This window comes from Dendrobates tinctorius, unplaced genomic scaffold (genome assembly GCF_039654945.1).
Source record: "Dendrobates tinctorius isolate UK_male_01 unplaced genomic scaffold, ASM3965494v1 ptg000138l, whole genome shotgun sequence".
Lineage (NCBI taxonomy): Eukaryota > Metazoa > Chordata > Amphibia > Anura > Dendrobatidae > Dendrobates > Dendrobates tinctorius.
This window is the reverse complement of record NW_027361806.1, coordinates 13832715-13853108: the sequence shown is the minus strand read 5'-3', so window position 1 is coordinate 13853108 and position 20394 is coordinate 13832715. Positions and strand designations below refer to the sequence as shown.

The window sequence follows — 20394 nt, the reverse complement described above, 5'->3', positions numbered from 1 at the left end:
CAGTCCAAATGGGGGAGGGGCCTGAATTGAAAGTTCCTAACTACCTTGTCAATGACTATTGCAAACCTAAGATGTTTTTGATGCTTTATATGTATGGGCACCTTATAGTACGCATCTTTTAAATCCAGATCGGCCATGAAACAAATGGGGGAAAAAGCAGCTTTATTGCGGATTTAATCTCTAGAAGTAAAAATGAATGTGTGTGTGTATCACCAACCAATCACAAAGCATCTTTCATTTCACCGGAGCTGTTCAAAAGAAGCTGAGCTGTGGTTGATTGCTATAACCAACAGTTTTCCCACTTGATACCTCAGCAGACACTGACATGGTGGGAGAAATCTAGCATCTTGGGGAACATAAGCTCCCAGCCATTGTCTGCCCCCCAGAAAGGAGCAGAGAGCACATGACAGAAATGAATACCCCCCCCTCCCGTGCCCATATCCCCATCCTCCATCTCATAGTCACATCTTCCCTCTTAAAGGGATCAATGGTATGAAAGTCAGAGCAAATCCATCCAGTGCCTTGGTTTTGACCCCAGGCTCTCTTAAAGAGATCCCCGGTATGGAAGTTAGGACCGTTCCACTCAGCTCTGTGGTTCTGACCCCAGGCCTTTCTTAAAGGGATCTCCGGTATGGAAGTCAGGGCAATTGCCTTCAAATCCTCGGGTACTGACCCCAGGTTCTCTTAAAGGGATCTCCTGTATGGAAGTTAGGGCAAATCCCTCAGCGCTCTGGTTCTGACCCAAGTCCCCTCTTAAAGGGATCCTCGGTATGGAAGTGAGGGAAAATCCACACTGCGCTTTGGTACTGACCCTAGGCCTCTCTTAAAGGGATCTCTGGTATGGAAGATAGGGTAAATCACTCAGCGCTCTGATTCTCACCCCAGGCTTCTATTAAAAGGATCATTGGTATGGAAGTCAGGGCAAATCCACTCAGCGCTCTGATTCTGACGTCAGGCCTCTCTTAAAGGGATCCCTAGTATGGAAGTTAGGACTGTTCCACTCAGCGCTCTGATTCTGACGTCAGGCCTCTCTTAAAGGGATCCCTAGTATGGAAGTTAGGACTGTTCCACTCAGCGCTCTGATTCTGACGTCAGGCCTCTCTTAAAGGGATCCCTAGTATGGAAGTTAGGACTGTTCCACTCAGCGCTCTGGTTCTGACTCCAGTCTGACGGGATGATGTGGGATATTAGGGGTAGTAGTCCGGTGGCTCTGGCTGATGGGATGATGTGGGATATTAGGAGTAGTAGTCCGGTGGCTCTGGCTGACGGGATGATGTGGGATATTAGGGGTAGTAGTCCGGTGGCTCTGGCTGATGGGATGATGTGGGATATTAGTAGTAGTCCAGTGGCTCTGGCTGACGGAATGATGTGGTATATTATGGGTAGTAGTCCGGTAGCTCTGGCTGATCGGATGATGTGGGATATTAGTGGTAGTAGTCCGGTGGCTCTGGCTGATGGGATGATGTGGGATATTAGGGGTAGTAGTCTGGTGGCTCAGGCTGACGGGATGATGTGGGATATTAGTGGTAGTAGTCGGGTGGCTCAGGCTGACGGGATGATGTGGGATATTAGTGGTAGTAGTCGGGTGGCTCAGGCTGACGGGATGATGTGGGATATTAGTGGTAGTAGTCTGGTGGCTCAGGCTGACGGGATGATGTGGGATATTAGTGGTAGTAGTCGGGTGGCTCAGGCTGACGGGATGATGTGGGATATTAGTGGTAGTAGTCCGGTGGCTCTGGCTGACGGGATGATGTGGGATATTAGGGGTAGTAGTCCGGTGGCTCTGGCTGATGGGATGATGTGGGATATTAGTAGTAGTCCAGTGGCTCTGGCTGACTGAATGATGTGGTATATTATGGGTAGTAGTCCGGTAGCTCTGGCTGATCGGATGATGTGGGATATTAGTGGTAGTAGTCCGGTGGCTCAGGCTGACGGGATGATGTGGGATATTAGGGGTAGTAGTCTGGTGGCTCAGGCTGACGGGATGATGTGGGATATTAGTGGTAGTAGTCGGGTGGCTCAGGCTGACGGGATGATGTGGGATATTAGTGGTAGTAGTCCGGTGGCTCTGGCTGACGGGATGATGTGGGATATTAGGAGTAGTCCGGTGGCTCAGGCTGACGGGATGATGTGGGATATTATGGGTAGTAGTCCGGTGGCTCTGGCTGACGGGATGATGTGGAATATTCTAGTGAATGTGGCTATGCGGCGTGGGCGGGGCTATACACAGCTATATATATATATAATCATTATTTGTTATAACTAACTGCAGTAAGTTACTATGCCCGGGCAGCGCCGGGCTCTTCAGCTAGTAGATTATAATTATATTTAAAGGACTGAACCTTTAGGAATTTGTTCAGAGACATCAGATTTATTATAGTCCTGAAGGAACCATCTAGCCTGCTTATTAGAAAGAGGGGTGTAGCACCCCTCCCCCCTTTCAGACACTGGTACCGCCAGGAGGATAGCTTTTTGAACTAGGTCCAGGACTTCTGTCTCTAGTGCCAATTGCTCTTTTTCTGAGGAGCAAGGAGGAGTCAAAACAAATCTTCCTTGTGGGAACGACTGGAATTCTAGTCTCAATCCAGATCTCATCAGGTTGAGGATCCAGCTACTGGCCAAAATACCCTCCCATGCAGAGAAGGAAGAAAGCCTTTCCCCTACCTGGGCAATGAGTCATTGACCTGGTTTCCTGGGAAGATGTCTAGAACATGAGGCTTCTACCTTTTCTTCTGTGATCTTCCCATTTTTCTTGATCTCTGGGAGGCCTCCTAAGGAAGGCTCCTCTGTAGATAAGAATAGATAAAGCTAGGGCTTCGTTTTGGCATCCCCCGCTTTCTCCAAGATCTCGTCCAGGAATGGGCTAAAGAGATGCTCTCCCTCACAAGGGATGGAACACAGTCTTGATCTGGCCTGAATGTCCCCCGGCCAGCACTTTACCCACTAAGCCCTATGGGCTGCATTAAAGGGCGGCTAACCTAGCCACCAGCCTTACAGAGTCCACAGATGTATTGGATAGGAATGCCGCTGCCCACCCATATAAGCGGAATAGTGGCCTAGATGTTATACCTTGCCATCCTGTCCTTTAACTGGGACTCCAGATGTTCCAGTCAGACCATCAAGGACCTGGCAGTACACAATAGCTGCTACTGCCAGCTTCAGGGCTCCTGCTGAGGTCTTTCATGTACCTTTTAGAAAAGCAGGTTTCTGTCTACCAAGGGGATTTCTCTATCGCTTCATTGGGGGACACAGGAACTTTAGGTGTATGCTGCTGCCACAGCGAGAGTTCTTTCTGGAGGCTTTAGTTATTGCCACGTCCAATTTAGGGGGTTTATCCCATAATGATGAGAAAGGCTTGTCAAAGGGATATTTCCTGTTGAAGGATGGAGGGAGAATGCCTCTTTTCTCTGGTTTCTTCCACTCTCTTTATGCTAATGGTCAAATTATTTCAATCCATGGAAAGGATTTGTGTTTTTCTTGATCTAGACCCCGTAACACATCTTGCCCTGATTTTTCTGGCCTAGTGTTAACAGTACCCATCCTGGATCTGACTCCTTTTACCAGCCTGTACACTCCTGCTAGCGGAAACCAATGGAGCCCTGAACCACTATCTGAAGATGAGGCTGGGAAGGAGGAACTGCTGTCAGGACAGAGTCTCTGAGGTACAGCTGCAGGTGGTGGATAGGAGACCACCTTGGAGAGAAAAAGAAAGGTGCACAACACAAGGGTCTTATTTAAAGATGGCAAAGGAGGACAAGGACAGATGCCAATTCAGAAGTTCTAAGAAAGCTAGCATGTTGTCGAGGACTTGTGTAATAAAGGGAGAGCATGTCAGCAGGTGAAGAAACGAACCAAGAAAGCGTTAAGGCCAGTACATCAGGAGAGGAGGCAGACATGATTGTTGGAGAGAGGGACTCTGCCTGGAGGGCATGGGAGAATAAAGCTGCCGAACTCATCACTCTGCTGTCCTTGGAGGCAGAGACAAGCATGCCGGTTACAGGGTGCAGCTGTTGTGATAGCAGAGCTCAGAATGCTGAGCTCTGTACAAGTTCACCCCCAACACTGATTGACAGCGTGCAAATTTTGGCTCATCTTTCATCGTTTTTAAGAAATCTCAATATGGAAGAGGCCAGGAGCCATTTGGTGAGCTGCATTTCTTGCTACATGTTCACAGACTTGCCAGTGGAAAAGCCAAACTTCACATGCCCCAAATGCAAGCTTGTGTCCCTGTTGGAGGAAAAGTTGCAAAATCTCAGAGAGAGGTTAGCTTTGTTGAAGATCATTAAGGAAGGTGAAGAGTTCTTAGACAGAGCAGAATTATCTCTTCATGTTACAGAAAGAGAAGAAATTCGAAGTGCACCTGAAGAAACAGAGGAATGGAGACATGTGACCCAGAAAGAAGCAGGAGGCAGTCAGCACCCATACTTCTCAGGAACCAGTACCAGGCTCTCACGCAGGAAAACGAAGAAATACATCAGGATAAGACTTTGCCCACAAACAGCAACCTTGTACGCCTTCAGAGTCCTCCTGGATGGAGAAAGAAAAATGTTGTGAAGAAGAAAGAGAGTGGTGGTCATGGGGAATTCCCTGCTGAGAGGAACAGAGGCCACTATCTGCAGACCAGATATAACTTCAAGAGAAATGTGCTGTCTTCCAGGTGCAAAAATTAAAGATGTGTCTGACAGGATATCAGGACTCTTCAGACCTACAGATGACTACCCATTCCTGCTACTACATGTGGGGACAAATGACACCGCAAGAAACAACCTGGAAACTATCTGCAGAGACTTGGGCAAGAAAGTGAAAGAACTGGGAGCGCAGGTGTTCTTCTCTTCCATCCTCCCAGTGGATGGCCATGGAACAAGGAGGTGGAATAAGATTCTGCAGGTGAACTGGCTACGTCGATGGTGCCGTCAGCAACGATTTGGATTTCTGGATCACGGAGTGAATTACCTATACGATGGACTACTTGCTAGAGATGGGGTGCACCTTACGAAGACTGGAAAACATGTATTTGGAAGTCGCCTTGCTACACTTGTAAGGAGAGCTTTAAACTAGAACATGGGAAGGGAAGCAAAAGACCAGAAAAAGCCATACACCTGACAAATGCTATTGAGAACTCTGCTATTACAAGTGGAAAGGAAGAACAAATACAAAAGAATCTAATAAAAATATTGGAGAAAGAGAAACCAATCACAAACTAAAATGTTTCTATACTAATGCACAAAGCATGGGCAACAAACAAGGAGAATTGGAACTACTAACACAGGAAGGAAAAGAAATATGATGTCATTGGAATCACTGAAACTTGGTGGGACAATACACATGATTGGAATAAAAGACTAGAAGGATACAACTTATTTGCAAGAAACAGACTTGATAAACGAGGAGGAGGTGTTGCATTGTATGTTAGAAACGCGTATATCTGCACAGAGATTGAAGCTTCAGAGACTGGGAGTTCTGTGGAAACTGTTTGGGTAAGAATACAAGGACAGAACAATGGAAAGGACACCATTGTAGGCATTTACTACAGGCCGCCTGTGCAAGCTGAAGATATGGATGAACTCTTTATGCATCAAATGGCCAAGTTCTCCAAAAAATATGACAGTTGTCATGGGAGATTTCAACTATCCAGACATTTGTTGGGAATCTCTCTCAGGCAAAACTAACAGGTCAAGGAAATTCTTATCCTTTCTTGCTGACAACTTTATCTTCCAAAAGGTAGGGGAGAAAACAAGGGGAACTGCTACCTTGGATCTAATCCTTATAAACAGGGAGGAAATGGTTGAGGAGGTAAAGGTGGCTGGGACCCTAGGAGGTAGCGACCATGCTATTTTAGAATTTTGGATAACTAGAGGAGGAAGACCTGTGAAGACTCAGACGTCAAGGTTTGATTTCAGAAAGGCAGATTTTAAGGGATTCAGAAAGAGAATTGGAGGGATCCAATGGCTGGATATCCAGGAAGGATGGGAAATCTTGAAAAATGAAATTCTCAAAGCACAATTGTTAACAATTCCGAAAAGAGGGAAGAATAGGAAGCATTTAAGGAAGCCAGGATGGATGAACACAGAACTTAAGCACATGCTAAAAAGAAAGAAAAAAATGTTTATAAAATGGAAAGAGGGAGGCATATCTAAAGAAGAATATAATGCTGTCTGCAGAACCTGCACGGCACAAATCAGATTAGCTAAAGCTGACAATGAATTGAGGCTTGCAAGAGATGTCAAAAGCAATAATAAAGGATTTTGGGGATATGTAAAAAGTAAAAGAAAAGTCAAAGATGCTATAGGATTTTTACAGGATGAAATGGTAAGACAGGATGTTGAGAAGGCCGAACTTTTAAATTCCTATTTTGCATCTGTTTTCTCTCAGAAAGGAAATGTAACATCAACTGTTCTTCACTGTCCTATTAAGGGAATAGAAGAATCCAGGATATCTATAAACAGAAAGATAGTGAGGAAACACTTAGCTAACCTAAATGAATTCAAGTCTCCAGGTGCAGATGAATTACACCCCAGAGTACTGAAGGAGATAGCAGAAGAAATTTTTGAACCCCTCTCCATAATCTTTGAAAATTCTTGGAGAACAGGAGAAGTCCCAGAAGACTGGAGAAGAGCAAATGTTGTTCCTATCTTCAAAAAGGGGAAGAAGGTGGACCCAGGCAACTATAGGCCGGTGAGTCTGACTTCTATACCAGGAAAGATCTTTGAACAAATTAAACAACATGTATGTCAGTACCTGGATAAGAATGAAGTGATTAAACAGTCAGCATGGGTTTGTAACTAATAAGTCATGTCAGACTAACTTAATTTCCTTCTATGACAGAATCACTGATTGGGTGGATCAAGGAAATGCTGTAGATATAGTATATCTTGACTTCAGCAAAGCATTTGACAAAGTATCTCATACAATCCTTATTGAAAAAATGACTAAGTATGGAATGGACAAGGCAACTGTTAGGTGGATTCATAACTGGCTTAGTGATCGGACCCAGAGAGTGGTCATAAATGGCTGCACATCCAGTTGGAAGAATGTCTCAAGTGGGGTACCACAGGGCTCTGTCCTGGGCCTTGTATTGTTCAAGATCTTTATCAACGATTTAGATGAAGAAATTGAGGGTAAACTGATTAAATTTGCTGATGACACAAAGCTAGGAGGGATAGCTAATACTAGAGAAGAGAGAGAGGATTCAAAAAGATATAAATAAACTGGAGCAGTGGGCAGCAACTAACAGAATGGTTTTTAACAGGGAAAAATGCAAAGTACTACATCTGGGCAATAAAAATGAAAAAAAGCATATACAGAATGGAAGGAATAGGGCTAAGCAACAGCACATGTGAAAAAGACTTGGGTATACTAATAGATCACAGACTGAATATGAGTCAACAGTGTGATGCAGCAGCAAAAAAAGGCAAATGCAGTTCTAGGATGTATTAACAGAAGCATACAGTCTAGATCACGTGAAGTCATTATTGCCCTCTACTCCTCTTTGGTCAGACCTCATCTGGAATATTGTGTCCAGTTTTGGGCACCACATTTTAAAAAAGACATCAAACTGGAGCAAGTTCAGAAACGAGCGACCAGAATGGTGACCGGTCTGCAAACCCTGTCTTATGAGGAAAGGTTGCAGGATTTGGGAATGTTTAGTTTGGAAAAGAGCCGACTGAGAGGAGACTTAATAGCTGTCTACAAGTATCTAAAGGGCTGTCACATTGTAGAAGGATCAACTTTATTCTCATTTGCACAAGGAAAGACTAGAAGCAATGGGATGAAACAATGGGAGGAGACACAGATTAGATATTAGAAAAAACTTTGACAGAGTGATCAATGAGTGGAACAGGCTGCCACGAGAAGTAGTGAGTTCTCCTTCAATGGAAGTCTTCAAACAGAGGCTGGACAGACATCTGATTGGGATGATTTAGCAAATCCTGCTTTGAGCAGGGGGTTGGACCAGATGGCCCAGGAGGTCCCTTCCAACTTTACGACTCTATGATTAATATACAGTCTACACAGTGCTAGGGTGTGGATAGACCGGGGGGCACAAGACACCTAGTCCTCTGCTGAAAACACTGATCTATTGTAACAAAAAAAAAAAAAAACCCAGTAAGTAACATTAGTAGAATCAGACTCTGCCCCTATGTTGTGCTGCTCTCAGATTACATAGCAAATGAAGAAACCGATCTGGAAAACCAGGATCAGTGCCTGCTTCCGAACTGGTTCATTTTTTCTTTTTTTTCTCTTTTGCTCTGTGCTGCTGCTAACACCGGTGTTTTTTGTGTCTCTCTACTCCCTCACACCCACTTTAGACCTTGTAGGAGTTGTCTTCCTATCATCTAATAAAGGGGCACCTACACATTGTTAGGTTGACAGACATTTCTCCAGACCCCTCTTATGTATGCATATTGAATGGATAGTGAAATAAGCCGCTGACAAGACGCCTCTGCACCTACTCCTGTCAGTGGGGATGCAGGAGGCTTTTAAGGTTAGTGGACAGAGGTTAAAACTAAGTGAGAATTACCCTTTGCATGGAGTAAAATTCCATCCTAGTCCTGAACTGGGGGATTGGAGGCCATGTTTCAGGTAAGTAGATTTTCATTAATACTCTGGAGCTTGTTGAAAAATCAATGAAGGAGGTCCAAAAGCGCCCGTTAGGCTACTTTCCCACTAGCATTTTTTTTGCGCTGAGCTCCATGCGCAGTGCAAACGCATACAAAAACGCTTCAAGTGTTTGGTTAACAGGCATGCGCAAAAAATATGCAAACGCATGCGTTTTTTAAACGCTGACGTGCGCATGTCCATGCGTACGTCAGCGTTCCCATAGACTTTGCGCATTTCGTGCACAGTTGAGCGCACAGAAAATGCAACAGGGTGTGTCCGGCGCGCATAGGCACACACTGCAAAAAAAACACATACAAACGCTAGACAATGCACACCTGTTAAACATAGGGGGCGCACTGCGCATGTATGCGCACGCAGCGCAAAAAAAGGCTAGTGTGAAACCAGCCTTACTGTATTTGAACCCAGTAAATAACACCCAATCTGAGCAATTAAGATTGCAAAAAAAATAGAGGCGCAGGAAGAAGGTAGAAATCTAAAAAACAAGCTTTTATCCAATTACAAATCTTGTGCATAATTACAACAGACAACACTGAATTACAAAGACTCGAGAAAAATTCTATTAAACTATTAGAAAATTAATTTTCCTGAAGTCACCTATCGTCCTGTAAAGGCTGCAGTCTACATCTGGATATCATAGACCTGTTAATAAATAGGTTGTAGAAGTCTATACATTATTGCTGATCTAACAAAATAACTTGGCATAAAGTTACCCAAAAAGCTGCCATGTTCTGGTCACTAGACCAATATATCTCATTTAGTATATAGATTAGGAAACTTTAAAAAAAAAAAAAAAATTAGCAGTAATTGTAATAAGTATGTGGGGAGAGAAAAAAAAATGTACAGAAATCTATATATAAAGTATATATACATACCAAGGCTCTACATACAATCTGTAGGATTGTAGCGCTTCAGTCGCACATAGATCTCCATATATACAGGATACAGATATATACATACACTGGCAGAGACGGTAACTTTACATATGATACAGGCAGATCGGAGCGGGGACTACTCTGCAATCCTTTTATAAAACAGCAGGTAGGGAGTGGATGTGGATCGAGTGGTCGGGGAAATCGTGGTCAAAAAGTCTCTTTCTTCAGTCACTTTTACTTCCGAATCGTCAAAGAGTAGCCACTTTCCCTCGTACTCCCTCAGACTTTGCAGCGCATATAACACAGACTTAGTGCAGCTGGGTCCATCTGTAGCAGTTTGCAAGATGTTGTCATTTTCAACATGGATGTCTCCGCTGAGGCCAGAACCTAATCCTTTTTCATCCTGATTTTGCTCAGTTTTTGGGGGTTTTGGTGTAGGCAGCTGCTCAAAATCAGGTTTACTTTTCTGCCCTCCAAGGAGCCCTACTGTGTCCATACTCTTTTTGGCTACTTTGCTGCTTGTTGCAGGTAAGTTTGCACCACTTCGAAAAATGACTTCGCCGTCAGAAGATCGAGCTTCCTCTTCCATCGGTGGCTCAGTCTTTATTAATTCCTTGTGGTCTGCAGGAGCTTTCACCTGGTCTATCTGGAGGTTGAAGTCACTCAGTTTGACGTATGCCGTGTAGTGGCCGCTGCTGATGGTCACTCCACTGTGCATTACCACAGCAAAAAGCCTATAAATGTCCCTCGATGGCTTGGTACTCCACTCCTCTAGGGACAGTTGCAATGGCGTCAACAAGGGAGTGTTCACTTTAGAAAGTCCGCCGTAAGAATCAAACCTGGGGAAAAGAAAAAAAAGCTTGATTTTTAGCAAAGCCAACACAAATACTGGCTTATCCTGCAGGGCCAAGCTTTCTGTATGTGCAAGGACACTGTATTTTTTTGATGTGGGTAAAAAAAAAAAAAAAAGGCACCTGGATGAAGACCACACAAAATCCACAGTTCTGCTGCTTGTCTAACCTCTTTCCAACATGGGACAAACTGGTACATTGCATTGCAAACAATGAGCAGGCTCAGGAGTTGAGGCGGCTCCATAACCACCAGCTACATTACACAGCCGACACATGCCACCGACAGTAGTGACTGGCGTTGCGATAGTGTCAAATTGCTGCTCCTTAACCATTTAATTGCTGCTGTCAGTCTTTGACAGAAGCACTTAAAAGGCACAACTGTTCTGCTACCCATAGCCCACCTGAAACTGACTGATTGCCCTCTTCACCCCTCTGTATAAAACTAAAAAAATTAACGTAAACCATTTCTCAGAATTAAAAAAAAAAAAAAAAAAAAAAAACACACAAGATAATCAGTATCACATGTGTGAAATGCAGATCTGTGAAAATATAATTAACTGATGAAATTTATCATAAGCAGAGCAAAATAAAGCCTGACTACAGCTCAATTGACAAAAATAAAACCTTTACAGCTCTGATAAAGTGACAAATATATACAGGGTGGTCCAAAAGTAGGTGGACAGTATGTGTAATAGGGTAATGAAACATTTCATAAGAAATGGATTGGCCGGCGCGTTCACCAGACTTGACCCCAATGGATTTTTTCTTTTTGGGAGTACTCAAGGACAAGGTTTGTAGTCAAAAACCAAAAAATGTCAGTGATTTGAAAAGTTACATAAGAGATGCATTTCAAGAAATTAATACCCAGAGACATGTGCAAAAATGTTTGTCCAAGCGTAGGGCAGACTTCAAAGCTGTGCAAATTGTGATGTAAAACAGTTTGAGCACCTGCGTTGATAAAATTTAAGGGCTTTTGTATTATTGTTCAGAATAAAATTTAATTGTCAAATGTTATGCTTGTGTTCGTAAATATAAATTTATATATAAATCAAAATAAATGTTATTTTCAGTCCACCTACTTTTGGACCACCCTGTATATGTATATATACGGTATTTTACAAAGTTCGCCTATAAAAATCAGAAGTCATTACCTACATCTACAAAATGTGAAGAATTTGACAAGACTTACTCAGAGCTTATTGCAGCAAAACATTTGAGATGAATGGTCACAATTTCCGGGATCTTATCAAACAGGAGACTTCTCTCCGCTTCTGTGTAATGACGGCAGGTCTCACAGAAGTATTTATCTTCTCCAACTATTCTCTCCACAGACGCAAACTGAGAGATCGCCCATTTTAAGGTTTTAATTTCTTGTCTGGGATCTGGTGAAACTAAAAAAAATAAAATAAAAAAAATGATCAATGTACGAGTGTGATTAAAGTTCAGACCTTGAGGACCTATACAAGAGATGTAGCTAAGGTCTAGCGATGTAACATGCTTGTTCTATTCCTTTGATCCCTTACACGAGACCCACTAAAGAGGTGTAAATTACACCAGACGTGTACTCCAGCCCCTGCAGTAACATTTCTGGGCGACGAAAGTTGAACGCTGCACCTACTTCATTAAGAGGTGCATGGCCGTCAGTGACTTTGCTGCCTCATACTCCAGTGCCCCCTTAATTAAAGGCTGCCATACAAAACATCAGTTAAGATTTAGGCTCCTAGTCATTATCAGAGATTAGTGAATGCTTATAATGTGTATAATTTTTAATGTGCAGCACTGGGAAAGAAGGATGACTAAAGGTCCCATCACACACAACGATCTCGCTAGAGAGATCGCAGATTTTGTGACGCCACAGCGATCTCGCCAGCGACATCGCTGTGTGTGATGGGGATCAGCGATTTGTCCCCCCGCCAGGTATCGCTGATCGTGCTCGATCGGCCTGGGCCGTTTTTGATCGCTGTTCTCCCGCTGGCCAGTGCGCATCGCTGCGTGTGGGCAGCGGGAGCCAACGATCAAGCGAGGCTCCCAGCGCTCTAAGCAGGCGCTGGGAGCTGGTCTCTAAGGTAAATATCGGGTTACTAAGCGGCGTGCGTCACTTAGTTACCCGATGTGTACCTTAGAAACCTGCGTGCTAGCAGCTCCCGGCGCGAGCACGCAGGTTTCTAAGGTACACGTCGGGTAACTAAGTGACGCTCGCCGCTTAGTAACCCGATATTTACCTTAGAGACCAGCGTCCTAGCTGGTGCTGATCGCTGGTGAAGCTGCCTGTTTGGCAGCTCACCAGCGATCATGTAGCGATGCACCAGCGATCCTGACAAGGTCGTATCGTTGTCGGGATTGCTGGTGCACCTTTATGTGTGACGGGGCCTTAACTTAGCTGCCGTTCAGACCTCCAGTGTAAATTCCATTGTATATGTGGAGGAAGTACTTACTGTCAGAGGATTCTTCTGGCTTTGGGGTATCGCTTTCCTGCACAGGAACGCTGATATCTTGGAAGTCTTCCCTCCGCTCAGTGTAACATTCACACTCCAGACATCGTGTTCTTAGCACCAGCTGGCCCTGGAATAATCTCTCCACCAGTTCAAACTCGCTCATCTCTATAAAATCAAGAAATCCATCAGGTCTGGAGAACCCACAATCGCTTTACAAATTAGTTTAGTAAAATTCAAAGCCCCTACAATAGAGCAGGTGGGATCCCTACAATGTCTAAGACTGGTTTACAACTAGTCTCCACTTTTGTATCCTTCATAGCAATCAGTGCCAAAATGTCACTGCAGATACTGTCAGGGCCGGGACGTGTGACCATGTATTGAGTGGTGACCAAATCCATGCGGGCCCACCCGATTGAAAGACCGAACACAGCAGCTGAAAACAGTGGCCCATAGGCTGCACCGAGGCCTCTGCCCGAAGCGGTCACTGCTGTCTGCATCTGATGCAGACAGTGGAGAATACATTGGTGGAGTAGGGGCCACCCGCGCCATCTCCCACCAATCAGCGTGAGAAAGATGGCACAATGACGTCATTTCACCGCATCAACCATGCACTGCAGAGTCAGTGAATCAAAGAACGGAGCAGAGCGCCGGCCGGGTGAACGGGAGCAAGGAGAGGGTGGGTATGTGTATATATATATATATATATATATCTCTTTCTATCTCTCTCAGCGTCAGATTGAAACATAGATATATATCTTACGTTGTATATATGGAGGCTATGTGGCTGCTCCCACTATATATAGGGAGGCTATGTGGGGGATCACGCTATATGTAGGGGGATAGCAAAATACTTAATTCTGCTCAATTTTAAGTGGTTTTATTGTAATTACTGTTAATATTATCAAGTAGAATTATTTCAGCCTGCTAAATTTTATTTCTATAGCGCTAACATTCTGCAGCCTATTGGTTTGGTCTCCACAACAGCCAAAGTCTCATGTGGCCCTTTGGGAAAATTAATAGCCCCGCCCTGATGGAAAAGATTTGCAGTTATTCGAGGAAGTCATTACAATAAAAGTTTAGCTGATTCATATCCCTTGACTATAGTACTACCCACCACTCGGAGAAGTCTTGGGCTCACCGCTTTCCTCCAGCTTACATTCCTCGCCTTCCTTTGTTGCCTCCTCTTTTTTGGATTGCTCCGGTTGGATGTCAGGGTTTAGGATATCGGTGGGGGAACGTTTAGACGAACTGTCCAGTTTACTTAGACTTTTGAACTTTGATAAAATACTCGGCTGTTTACCGGACTTTAACCAGCTCAATCCTAATCTGGATTTTTTGTGCTGAGTGTTGGGAGCTGGGTCAGCGCTGACTTTAGTACTGGCTCCTTTATCTTCCTGCTTTTCCAGTACAGATTTCCTTTTCGATCTCGTCATTCTTTGCTCTTGGGGCGCTGGCTCCTTTGTTAGCTTTGTTTTTTTCTTTGCGTTGCCAACCTCGTTGTCGCTCTTTCTTTTGCCATTTTCAATTTTTGGATCCTCACATTCAGCTTTAGAAGACATGTCAGGCGCACCAGCTCCAGTCTCACAACCACCCATCTCCTTGTTGTCAGCTTGCAAGGTCACCACTTCATTCACATGGAAACTTATCAGCTCTTTTTTGAGTTCCTGACAGGCCTCCTGAATGTTTCCCAAAATGCACTGCAACACTTCCTGTGCGTCGTGTTGGAGAAACCCCTCATACATCGGATTGAGTTCCCTAGTGAAAAGTTCAAGGTGGAACATTTAGATGGGGACAGCTTGTATATTACCAAGTTATTAACATAAAAAAGGCTATAGCAGACCCATCACTAGCTGCATACAATATTAATAGATCCTAGACCTAGTGAACTTACTGTGAAAATCCATGTCAGAATGACTGCATAAATACCCATCGTCCTGCCATGATTGATCTACTGAAACCATTAAACGGCAGCCAACAGCACCTTCTCTGGTTGCTGCTTTTACAGGGAGATGCCAGCATTATAACAGCTGATATCATGTGAATTTGGGGCTGGCTAAGCTGAGGCTACTCCATACACCAGCATCTGGCATGTGGTGTATTAATAAAGGGGTTGTCCAGGATTGCACTCTATGCACACGTACGGTCATGTGCCGACCAGACATGCACGGCCTCGCCGAATACCAGTGAATTGATCGAGGTAAGACATGTCTATTCGGAATGTGGCTGGAACTATGCAAATCACATACTCGCAGCCCCATGACTGCATTATGGAATCCAGACCGTGTGCATTGTGAGGATTCACAAGTCTGCAGTCAAATATAGTGATTACAGACTTGAGCCCCAAGACTGGACAACCCCTCTAAAGTCAGGTCAAGAAGGTGTGAAAACAAGGTTTCTGTTCCACTTAACTGGACCGCTCCTTAGAGACCATCTTCCCGCTGATGAATCTGTGACATCCGAGTGTGATTGACAACTTCTAGATCCCCCTAGTACCTGCACCCAGCTTCAGAGGTGCACTGCGCATGACCGGAAGTTCAGAAGATGGCTTACAGTCATGCGCATTGCGGCTTTGAAGCTGGGAAGCGTACACCTGGCTTCAGAGACGCAGTTACGCTGCCGAAATGAGCGGCGTGCATGTGCGAGATTTACATGAGCTGACGATGAGGCTGGGTCATGAAAATTATGTTCTCTCACCCACTGACATGTTAACATGGAAAGAGGGCTGACTAGTATGGGGCGACTAACGCCCCATCTAGTCAAAGAGCTCATTCACATAGGAAACAAGGATAATAGAAATGCGTTTTTAAAACATTAAACTGAATTACATTATACAGAGCTGGTTTAACATGAAGTTTAATCATACATAGGTGAATGCTGATTGGTTGGAAGACATGGGAGACCTGACCGGTTCCCTTTAATGTGATGATCACAGAAGGCCCCCTAGCTGAAGCAATTGATAGTGGCTTTCCTGGACTACTGATTAGAAAGGATTAGACAGCAGATTAACCCTTTGCATTGTGATCTGATAACCCACTATATCCCATGCCTGTAGTGCCTCGTACCTCAGCGTGTTCAGAAGTCTCTTGGGTTGTGCAGAAAGCTCGGTATCGTAATTCTCTGCATTTAACAGATAGCTGACTTGTAGGACCTCCGTGGAATGAATCAAGGAACTCAAACTGCAGATAACCTCGTAACTTGCGGGCAAGTTGTCTTTCACACACTCCTGTAAGACATTTGATTTATTAGTAACATTTCAACATTTTAAGACAATGTAGTCTTAAAAATAAAACAAAAAAAAAAACATTTACTTTATTTTTTTCGGCAGCATGTTCTTTGCCTTCCTTCCCCCTCGTCTTAGATATAACATCACATAGTTGGTTCACACCACTTTTGAACCCAGGACAATAGCATAAAACCTGAAAAGAAATGAGAGTACTATTGGTCAATTTGTATTATTGTATGTGAAGCTAAAGAACTAAAAAAAAAAAAAAAAAAAAAAAAAATCTAAAGACAAAACCAGTTAGGAAAAGAAAAAAGGTATTTGAGTCTGTACCTGAAGTATACTGTTAAGGTAGCAGGTGTTGCCAAGATTGTTGAATCCTACAAAAGGAACCAAGCTTTCGTTTTTCACACAGCAGACAGGTGGAGATATCTGCGCCTCAGGAACCAGCTCATCATAGCTTCGTGAGAAAAGAAAAAAAAAAATAAGTGTTTCAACCGAAACATCACATGTGCACAACTTACATATCAGCACAAGGACATAACCATATACAGGTACTTCTCACAAAAGTATCAATGGATGCCGTCTCTCTTTTGTGGCAAGTTAGATAGTTGGATATTAGTGCCATTCATTTTTTCTATAAATTTTTAGACAATAATATATATTGTGGCACATACACTTCGGTCTCCTTTTCCTCTACATTTTCCTCTTCAGGTTGTGGGGTTTCAGCGAAGTCCAAAGCTCTTTTTGCCTCTTTTTTCTGGAAGAAGCGCAGAGACAGGCGGCTCCTTTTGGTGGGGCTGCTTTTGGCCAGCACTGTCTGACTTTCACACTGAGTAACCCCTGGCATTTTCCTGCTGTGATTTCCACCAGAGCCTGGGGATGGCGCTATGAGAGGGGTCACCTGTAAAGAAAAACAGGCTGACATTAATTACAAGTTAGACAGGAAATTAATGCCCTGATAAAGTTGAACCGGTACAAAGCAGAGGTCCGAGCCTGGAGCTTCTACACCTGCCAAGTAGCCACACAAAGTGCACGTATGGTCACAGGTTTCTGTGCAAGTCAGGAACATCACATCAGATAGGTCTACCCAAAACAGGAAGTCAGCATCACCGAAGAAAGAGGAAGTTGTGTGGGTACGTAGAGCTGGCACTGATGAAAAAAATAAGAGGTTGATCCAGCCCTTCAAATAAAATATAAAAAAAAACTTATTTCTTCACCTAAAAACATATCAAAATGTTATCATCATCAGAAGGTTCAAAGTCCGAGAAAAAAAATCTCAGAATTATGATCTAGGTTGACACGTTTTGAAGTGACACTGCTTACTCATAATCAAGTTACTCAAGACACGTCAACCTAGATCACAATCCTGTGTGATCTTTTTCTAACTTTGTGAATTGTCTGATGATTTTTTGATACATGTTTTTAGGTGAAGAAATAGTTTCATATTATAACTGAAGGGCAGGATCAACCTCTATTTTGGACCATTTTTCTCTTCTGGAATTGGGATGCTTTGCACTCGTTGACAGGTGAGCAGATTTGTGTCAGTGATGCTCTGCGTGTCCTGACACCTTTCTATCACAGCGGTGATAAAGTGGCGGCGCACCCAACCCCGCGCTACCGTCCCCGCACCCAACCCCGCGCTACCGTCCCCGCGGCGGCGGCGCACCCAACCCCGCGCTACCGTCCCCGCGGCGGCGGCGCACCCAACCCCGCGCTACCGTCCCCGCACCCAACCCCGCGCTACCGTCCCCGCGGCGGCGGAGCACCCAACCCCGCGCTACCGTCCCCGCGGCGGCGGAGCACCCAACCCCGCGCTACCGTCCCCGCGGCGGCGGAGCACCCAACCCCGCGCTACCGTCCCCGCGGCGGCGGAGCACCCAACCCCGCGCTACCGTCCCCGCGGCGGCGGAGCACCCAACCCCGCGCTACCGTCCCCGCGGCGGCGGCGCACCCAACCCCGCGCTACCGTCCCCGCGGCGGCGGCGCACCCAACCCCGCGCTACCGTCCCCGCATCCAATCCCGTACGATCCCTGATGCACATACTGGCGGACTACACGTCCCAGCACGCCCTGACTATGCACATGCTGGGAGTTGTAGTCCCCCACGAGCCTCTGACATGGCACAGATCGGACAGGAGCGGCGCCGCCCTCACTGAGCGCACCACGTGATGCAGGGACCGGAGCAGCGCCGCCGCCATTACTCGCACTTTGTTGTGCGTACTTCAAAAAAAAAAATCCCCCAGTGTGGGCGGCCCCGGAGCTCGGGAGTCACAACGACGCCCGGCCAGAGAGCTGTCACCACAGAACTCGTACCTGCCGGGCTGGGAGCAGCAGCCTCAGCACATCTTCCTCATCTGGCGGGAAAATCCGCCCAAATCACAATCCGGGAGCTCCACAGGCCAAAGCCGCCCGCCTAACCCGACGTGCTGACGTCATTCACCTTGACGTACGCCGACTTCCGCGCACCGCTTTCACTTTTTGTTAAGGGCAGGCAGTTCTAGTCCTTTGATTGGAAGAATGGTAGCACGTGATGAGCGCGGCCTCTGCTATTGGTTTGGACGGCGGAAGGACGTGCTGCCGATGGCGCCGGTCTGATTGGTCGCTGTGATTTGAAGGAGTTGGCGGTTGAGGGGAGGGGCAGTTGGCGGGAGAGGGATGCGGGCGGCGGCGGGGCTGTGACGCTGTGTGACCGGAGGAAGGCGTCACCGCAATTAATGGTAAAAATGGCCTCAAAAATTGTAAAAAAAAAAAGTGTTTCCTTATGGCCATAGAATGCACTAAAAGGAGGGAAACCATCTAAGTGTGGTGAAATGGCGGGAAAGTACAAAATATCAGTTTGAACTTTGTTTTGGAGGTTTTGTACGGCGTTCATTGTGCGGTAAAAATGACGATTCTCCCATCGGTGTGATTTCGGTTGCCTGTGATGCGCTCGTAAGAATCCGATGGATTGCAGCAACCGGGCATCTACTGAACGCCCAACACCGCCATATTGGTGTACACGGAGCTGAACAACTGCTGTGTCCTCCATATACAGTGGTCGGGGATCATGGGAGACACAGATAGCTCTGCTATGTAGCCAGGAAGCTGCATTTCCCCTGTAACTGGGGCTAATATACCAACCTCAGTTACAGGAGCAATAAAATAAAAATATTTCAATATGTAAATGCCCCCAAAATGTATCTTATGGGGGGGGCACAATGTGAAAATATACCAGCTCCAGTTACAGGCAAAATAAAATGATATTAAAAATAATTTCAATATTCAAGTGCCCCCCCCCCAAGGATCTTTTATGAGCTTATTGGTTGGGGTGGGAAGAGGGGGACAATGTGTAAAATAAAGAAAAATGCTACTGTCCCTGTAGCATTTTGCAAACCCCTCTCCCGCTCTCTGACCACAATCTTCTTTCATTCTCTATCAAGAACTGCCAGGCTGCTCAGGTCACCCCCACTGTCCAGACTTATAGAAACATACAGGCCATTAACACCCAGAAACTTATGAAGAACTTGCAGTCTTCATTGGCCCCTATCTCCTCCCTCTCATGTCCTGATTCTGCACTGACGCATTACAATGAAACACTTCAAAGTGCCCTGGATGAATCTGCACCCCCTATAAATAGAACACCACAACGCAGACGGCAACAACCCTGGCACACCCTGCAAACACGTTTCCTGCAGCGGTGCTCCAGGTGCGCTGAACGTCTGTGGAGAAAATCCAATCTACACGAAGATTTCATCCATTATAAGTTTATGCTTAGAACATACAACACTGCCCTTCACCTCTCCAAACAAACCTATTTCAACACCCTCATCACCTCACTGTCCAATAACCCGAAACGTCTCTTTGACACTTTTCATTCTCTACTCAACCCAAGAGTACAGGCCCCAACCACAGAGCTCCGAGCTGACGATCTGGCCAATTACTTCAAAGTAAAAATTTACCAGATCCGACAGGAAATTATCTCCCAATCACCTCATACCATGCACTGTCCTCCCTCCCCCACTGCATCTAGCTCACTCTCTGATTTTGAACCAGTCACAGAAGAAGAAGTAATCAGGCTCCTTGCATCTTCTTGCCCAACCACTTGCAGCAGTGACCCATTTCCGTACCATCTCCTCCAGGCCCTTTCTCCTGCTGTCACCCCTCACCTAACTAAAATATTTAACCTCTCTCTCTTCTGGTATCTTTCCCTCCTCATTTAAGCATGCCATCATACATCCACTACTTAAAAAACCTTCCCTCGACCAAAACTGTGCCGATAACTATAGACCTGTCTCTAATCTTCCCTTCATCTCTAAACTCCTGGAACGCCTGGTCCACTCCCGTCTTATCCGCTATCTCTTTGATAACTCTCTTCTCAACCCTCTCCAATCCAGTTTCCGCTCTTTACACTCGAC

The 20394-nt window shown here is 45.2% G+C and overlaps 2 protein-coding genes across 5 annotated transcripts in view; one reads left to right on the top strand and one right to left on the bottom strand.

Moving 5' to 3' along the window:
- Window positions 1–9086: 9086 nt before the first annotated feature.
- USP1 (ubiquitin specific peptidase 1) lies at window positions 9087–18577 on the bottom strand. Of its 3 annotated transcripts, none has more exons than XM_073544637.1 (9): window positions 18441–18577; window positions 16675–16901; window positions 16331–16457; window positions 16086–16193; window positions 15840–16000; window positions 13892–14532; window positions 12778–12942; window positions 11532–11733; window positions 9087–10330 (listed from the first exon to the last, which is right to left on the bottom strand). In XM_073544637.1, exons 2-9 carry the CDS (start codon window positions 16845–16847, stop codon window positions 9628–9630), a joined length of 2280 nt encoding a protein of 759 aa, XP_073400738.1. In that variant the 5' UTR covers window positions 16848–16901; window positions 18441–18577; the 3' UTR covers window positions 9087–9627. The 3 variants fall into 3 exon arrangements, with proteins under 3 accessions (XP_073400738.1, XP_073400737.1, XP_073400739.1); XM_073544636.1 differs by having other exon boundaries at window positions 18314–18461; XM_073544638.1 differs by having other exon boundaries at window positions 13916–14532; window positions 18314–18461.
- A 35-nt stretch (window positions 18578–18612) lies between these two features.
- KANK4 (KN motif and ankyrin repeat domains 4) overlaps window positions 18613–20394 on the top strand; it is a 169838-nt gene continuing 168056 nt past the window's right edge. For both annotated transcript variants that reach the window (XM_073544635.1, XM_073544633.1), the window contains exon 1: window positions 18613–18717. The gene's annotated coding sequence lies outside the window, so the exon portion shown is untranslated. The remainder of the gene's footprint in view (window positions 18718–20394) is intronic.